General features: G+C 39.3%; 1 protein-coding gene across 1 annotated transcript; it reads left to right on the forward strand.

The window, feature by feature from the left end:
- Window positions 1-344: 344 nt before the first annotated feature.
- Window positions 345-1,250, forward strand: LOC144444353 (transmembrane protein 45B-like). The gene has a single exon (XM_078133766.1). It carries the CDS (start codon window positions 345-347, stop codon window positions 1,248-1,250), a length of 906 nt encoding a protein of 301 aa, XP_077989892.1.
- Window positions 1,251-7,364: the final 6,114 nt, after the last annotated feature.

Genomic DNA, 7,364 nt, shown 5'->3' on the forward strand with positions numbered 1-7,364 from the left:
GACTTGTTTGAATATGAGGCTGAATGTGAGGCTGAATATGAGGCTATCTGTTTCTGAGACTAACTTTATATACGTGCACGTGCATTTCACGTCGGCCGCTCGACTTCCGTCTACTAATGACACCACAAACAGCTGTCTCTTGCTCGTGCTTGGTATGTCCACAGATTTGATGATCCGAGATGTCTGAGGACTGAATCAAGAACTCTGTGGAGCTGTTACTGTGCGTGTGCTGATATTGCAGTGTAGAAACTCCTGACGCAGAGACAAGTTGACGTTGAGATCTCTGTCCACCGTCACATTATAACACAATCGTCTGTATCGCTTAGGCTGTCTCAACACAAACAATGGCAAAGACTGGGACGTTTGAAGGACATGTTTTACCAGGTACATTTTTCCTCGTCTATGGCTTTTGGTGGACATTTCACATAACCCGTATATATATCATACACAATAACGATCATTACAGTGTGTTGGTAAACAGGCCACGTTCGTCAAAGAAGTATTCAAGATGTCTGTGTTACGTTTTTATCCAGAAGGCACAACTATTTGAGGGAGTGACAAAAGTCCTGGCAACTCTGGTTGGGGCACTATTGGAAGCTAATTCAGCGAGCTGGGAGATGGTTGACGACAAGAATCGATTCCACGGACAAAATAACTGGCACCATGTAACCATGTACATGTTTTTCGGATTCAGTGGAATAGTTGATGTATTAAGTCAAACCTGTGTACGGCTGGCACCCGGACGAGATAAGCTGTATTTATCAATCGCATTTGCTGCAGAAGGATTTTTGTTTTACCTACATTCTAGTGGCAGCAAACCACTCGACGCCATCCTCCATAAATTACTAGTGTTGGCGATTTTCGGTGGGGCGATATCAACATTCTTTGAAATGTGGCTGGTCAAACAACGATTTCTGCCATTTTTTCGCGTGGCCTTTATCCTGCTGCAAGGAACTTGGTTTTATCAGATAGCGTTTACGCTATTCGACCCGAGATCGGGTGATATAAAGTGGGATGAGCAAAACCGTGTCAACGTCGCCTTTATCGTGATGTCCTTTACCTGGCATTGTCTCGGAGTAGTGATTTTCTTGAACGTGGTCTATGGCTCCATGGCACTGTTCTACTGGTGCAAGTACGGCAAAGGGAAGAAGACTGACATAAACGAAAAGGAAATCGTAGGAAACAGTTTTGAACTTGTAGTTGAAAATAAAAAACTCCTCGATTCGGACAACGATAATGATGAGGAGTAATATATACGTGCCTGTCATTTTGTTCATGTACTGGGCTAAGTTCACCTAACACCGAAGCTAATATTGCAAGTTAAAATGGCACTACATGCAGTCCTGTGTCTGTATGATACGAGATTCGTGCCACGCTATCTGCCAGCATTCACTCTGGTTTGAAAACCTGATAAGTGTGCACTCAGACCACTATAGAGAATATAGTGGTCTGAGGTGTGAACAACACGACGTAGCTTACAGTTTAAAGTGGCAGGAGCTAAAGCCTTTTTGCAAAGGCCTTGTATGTATCAGAATTTTTCTAGTCTCAATTTACCCTTGAAGGTATAAAATCATATTCAGTCCTTGACATATGCTAGTGTCATGAATTTGTAATTAATGTGTTTAGATTCAGACGTGACACTGTTTATACATGTCGCCTAGCGACTAGTTTAAGAAATGAATATATTTTATTTTTAATAGCTCACATGGGTGTCAAGACAATGCATGTGTACATTAATATCGTATGTCTGGAGATGTCAGTCATATTAAAGTTAGTCTAGCTGCCAGACTCGTGACTATCGTCCCTAAGCTTTGTATGCCTAGCGGAGACCTTTAATTATTTATCCACCTTTCAATCAATGACCTATGTTTTTGTGTACAAGCCCCTCTCTTCTCGCGGCCAAGCCGCTCGGCATACAAAAAAAGATTATGGACAATAGTCAGGAGTCTGGCAGCGAGACTGTGGTTAAAGTTTACTGTCCTTTGTTTCATTTCGAGTCCATGGCGCTCACAACTATGCATGACCTATTGTTATCGTAGGAAGGTCATATGTGTGATTTATACCCTTTAGCTGTCAAAATGTTGACCCAGTGTTTGACATATATACAGGATTAGTAGTCCTCTACCGGAGCTAATAATAAAGTTTGTGCATCGGGGTGATAACCAACTCATTGTCTGTGTTGCTATACTCTGACAAATAGAAGGTTCTCTATAGTGGTCTGAGATCATTGTAACGACCGCATAAGCTTAGTGTCGCAGATTCAATACTTTTATTTTGACCGCGGAGCTGTGAGCATCTGCCTCTCCTGGTTATGGCTTTGCAGTGAGGCCGTGACGTCTGTTTATCCTCTTTACTATAATGCAGACTGATCTGATACTGTTATGATACTAGCTATAGCAAACAAACAAAACAAAACAAAACAAAGCAAAACTAAACTAAACTAAACTAAACTAAACTAAATAAATAAATAAACTATCAAATAAATTTATAAATTTTCAAATGAACAAGCAAACGAACGACAAGTATAGGGACAAATAAAATAATCAAATAAACCAGCAAATAAACAGATACTCGTGGGGGTATACCTAGATACGTTTTTTGTACCCATCACTATACAAAAACACAAGGGTTCACTCAAGGTCCCTCTTTTCAAGCCTCAAAAAACACCCAAATCAATCTTAAAGGACAATAAACAATCAGTATACGTAATTTACAGGACTCTGGCCGCTCAATTCAGCTAAAAGTTTTACCTTTCATCGCACATGGACTGCAAATTTCGCTGATTTAAAAATCAATTTCCACCATCTCCATCGCAGTATTCATATGTGCTAATTATAAGCCTACAGTTTGGAAATTCGTCTGCGCAGCCTGTCTACGCATACTTATCGTGCATTCACGTTGAAATCCTACTTCGGTCTAGATATTCATAGAATTTGATGCTTTTTTAAAGTTTGAATCTTTAAATACAACATGACAACCATTGTTATGATTAAGGCTCTCTGAGAAGTGGAAATTCCAGCAAATGTTCCGAAAGAATTACAACATTTTTATCGATTGATCACAGAGTGCATCGTGACTTATCCAAGTGACATATTTTCGACACAAAAAAAATATACGTAAAGTGAAATGTTCTTTGATGAAAAACATGTTTACACATACATCAAACGTGAAAATCAAATAGGATGAAGATTATATCTGGAAAAAATGGACTAGTTTTGTTTTTATTTTTAAAAAATCGTGTAGAAATTATAATTCCTAGCTGATCAAATGATGACTAAAACTGAATTATCGAAAATAAAAATTGCCTTAAAATTTTGACTGTCATTTTACTTCATCCGTAAAAATTAAAAGTGAGATCAAATTTCGTGAATTTACATACAGTTATGAATTGTGCGGTGATTTTTAGCAGGGTTCCGAGCGTTTTGATCACATTTTACTTTCATACCGAAGGAAAACGAGCCAGTAAAACCTACAGTAGTCGAGAGTAAATTGCACTAAATTTCTAAAAACAAACAAGGTTACATATGTTCAGAGATATAGTTGAATATCATTGCATGGACAGATTTTACGTTTCATCTGTGTAGAATTTCATAACAAATCGAACGATGTACATGTATATGTGACATGCTTAGCCCGTGTGTCTTTCTCTTAGCCCAGGCCGTTTTACAATGGGTATATATGATAGGTATGTTTTCTTCACGGAAGTGAAACTGAGAAATCTGAAAACGAACATCGACCAAACAAAACGGTATTATGAAAAATCTGACATAAAACTATGTTTTTTGAAGGTAAAAAACATGCGAGTAGGTAACTTGTAGATTGTACTGTGACTTTGGAACATTGTACATGTAGCATTTTAAAAGTAACACTGTATTGTTACGTAGTTAGCATCTCATAGGAAGCTGAGATCGAATGTCCAGACTATGTAGAGTACGAGTATAAAGTTGGCGTCAGATTCAGATTCAGGTAGCGTCACATTGAGCGTGAGATAGCCTCAGATCCGAATACACCCGATCGACGGCAGTGAAGCAGAATCCTTCCCTGTAGTCTCAACAGATTATTTCAGGTTTGAGTCCGTCGAGTGTCTTCGGATCTGAGGCCATCTGATGCTCAATATAACGTTCATAAGATAACGCTACCTGAATCTGAATCTAAATCTGATGCCAACTGTACACTCGTTAGATCGATTAATTACTCAAATTGGTCATTAATATTCATCGGATTATTACCAAAACCTAACCATTTCTTGCCATTACCCTACGGAACATGTCTTTGAAATTTCGTTTAAATTGATGCAGCGGTTTTTTCGGAAATGGTGATCAGACACACACACACACACACATACACATACGCACAGACACACAGACTTCATCGCTATATTAAAACCTTACTTATGGAAGGTAAATATCACGACGACATAAAACGAAAGCTGTTAAAAAAAAGAACTAATACCATAGAGACTATAGAAAATTCACACCAACCATACATTATTACTTCTACAGACTTTTTTGTAGGATTAAAAGCATTTTAAGTAGCCGCAATACAGATACATTATACATATAAAGTTAGTCTCAAATTCACAATCAGATACAGATTGGAGGATGATATGACGTAAGACTCATATTGAGCCTCAGATTCGGCATTATGTAGTATCATCACAGTGACACCCCCCCCCCCCCCCCCACGAGAGCCAGCAAACAAGAGATAAATGCAATACCATAGTGACTACAAGAAATGTTCCACTTCACACCCACCAGAAAATGTTACTCCTTAAGACTTGTAAATAAGACTAAAACATTTTTAAACTGTTGAAGTACAGAAACACCATTGAAATAATGTCTATCACCAAACATACACCAACTGATCTTTGACCTACTACAAATGTCTCGGTGACAAGATTTTATCTCTAGTACTTTTTTCCTTTACAAGCAAATATATCCCTCTCCCGTCAAGTGGATGTGAAGGGCGAACATTTCCTATAGCCTTAATATTGTTATTTCTTATTTGACGTGGTTTTTTGAATATGAGGATGAATATGAGGCTGAATATAAGGCTATCTGTTTCTGAGACTAACTTTATATACGTGCATTTCACGTCGGCCGCTCGACTTCTGTCTACTAATGACACCACAAACAGCTGTCTCTTGCTCGTGCTTGGTATGTCCTCAGATTTGATGATCTGAGATGTCTGAGGACTGAATCAAGAACTCTGTGAAGCTGTTGCTGTGTGTGTGCTGATATTGTTGTATGAACGGTTTCCAGTGCCCCTCTGGAAACCGTACTATAGCAATAATGGATCAACCCATTAGGACGTCATCAACGACGGAGGACTCCGACTGGTATATAAACGTATCACCCTGGAAAATCCCGTAGGACGATTTATAGACAGCGTTGGTGTATGCAATACGAATTAACTTATTCAAGACTACACCGACGCAGCCACACAAAGACGAAGTTGTTTCGCCTGACATTAGTCAGTTCAGGTAAGACAACGTCACCTCGGCTTTGATTACAACAATTGGCGTAGTCGGCCTCCCGTATTTGAGCGGTTACTCAGAATTTTGCAAACTTTTAGTTGTGGTAAACTTCTTTGTGAACACCAGCTAGTGGAAACAAAAGAAAAAAAATAGTAAATTTCAAATAACTTATAAAAAGGCTAGAAACCTAGACTTAAGGTCTGCAAGGTGTTGCTGACTTTGGATTAAAAACCCCAGATTATTCTTTTTGTATCTTCGGTACGGGACAGGGGACACAATAGTCAGTGTATACACTGTTCCGTATTAGTTGTGCAGGTTATAATTCCACAAGTCACTGGGAAACATCAATTTCTATTTTGCGAGCACAGTAGGAGATAGAAAGTGTATTTATTGTACCTCTGTTGAATATTAGTACCCACTTAGAAAATACCCTTGCATATTTCCATATACTAACTGTATATATTTGTCGCGTACACGTCTCAACACGTCTCAACTCTAGAAGATAGTTTTACTGTTAACTATTGTTGTGTTGTACAAAGCAGTTAACTTACCATAGCACAAGCAAGGTAAGTTGTTAGTTCTAAGGTGAGATATGGCTACAATTAATATCAACAATTGTACAGAGGAAGAATTACAACAAATTCCTGGGATTGGTCCCAAATCCGCACAAGCCATATTGAAACTTAGGGAAAAGTATGGGAATATAACAGTAGAGAACCTAGCAGAAGTACCATATCTGAAGTCCTTTCCTGAATTTGTAGAAAGGGTAAGCTTTACACCACTCCCCAGTGAGGATGGTAGTGATATTGCTACCGGACCGAGCTATGGGGAAGAGATGTCAACAAAACCTGGTGAAACTTCAGTTACCCATGTAACCCAAACCCCCATGATAACTTACCAGACAGAGAATACTTAGAGTATGGACAACCCAAACCAGAGGTAATGGGTGCAATTCCCAAAAGACCTCCACCCCAACCAACAACAGAGGAGGTAATAAAAAGGGTTTCCCATTTAATAGAGGGTGGATATGTCAAACAAGCTTCAACAAAGCACAGATCTGACACTGAGGAATATATAGATGCAAAATATGAACAATATAATCGTAGTCTAAATGTCCCTCATGAAATAGCGGCAAAAGAGGAACCCTCCATAGAAACCCCACGCACCAAAAGAAAATTGGCAGCTAATTTTGGCCCATTTCATACACCGGAGGAAGTAAAACCAAAATATGGCCCAGATACCAACCTGAGCAACCTAAACCTATGAGTAAACCATATAGGGAAAAAACACCAGTGAGGATAGAACTGAGTAATACCCCAGACAATGTGGATACCGGGGGTATGGATAGACGGTACGGGAAGTGAGAAAAGTTAGGGATAGACCAGATAGCCTGGAACCTACCTATAGTAAACCAAATTATTATAGACCCCAGGGTCCTGAACATTTCTCCTCACAACCCCCCCCCCCCATCACCCGAGTATGACCAAAGCCCGGAACGTGAAAAGTCCTATAAATCACCCCCTACACTAGACGTGAGCGTCATTCTTTATCTCACAACATCCCAAAAACCCTTATGTATAGTGGTGAGGAAGAATGGAGAATATTTCACATTAAATTCTCAAGATATGCTGACGAAGTAGGGTGGAACTCGAAGGAAAGAAGGAATCAGTTATGTTGGTGTCTAACAGGACCAGCCAGTACATATTATGCTAATGTAATAGAACGGTATGGTGACATAGACTATTTCGATCTAATAGCTAGATTAGCAAAAAGATTCGGTCACCAAGAACTCCCCGAAACGGCACAAATGAACTTTTGGCAAAGTAGTCAGCGTCTTGATGAAAGCTTACAAAACTGGGCAGATAGAATACAGGGCCTAGCCACTTTC

The sequence above is a fragment of the Glandiceps talaboti genome, chromosome 13 (genome assembly GCF_964340395.1).
Source record: "Glandiceps talaboti chromosome 13, keGlaTala1.1, whole genome shotgun sequence".
Taxonomy (NCBI): Eukaryota; Metazoa; Hemichordata; class Enteropneusta; family Spengelidae; genus Glandiceps; species Glandiceps talaboti.

Bases quoted from the DNA above. Each gene is read 5' to 3' on its own strand.
- LOC144444353 (XM_078133766.1), top strand. From the start codon at position 345: ATGGCAAAGACTGGGACGTTTGAAGGACATGTTTTACCAGGTACATTT.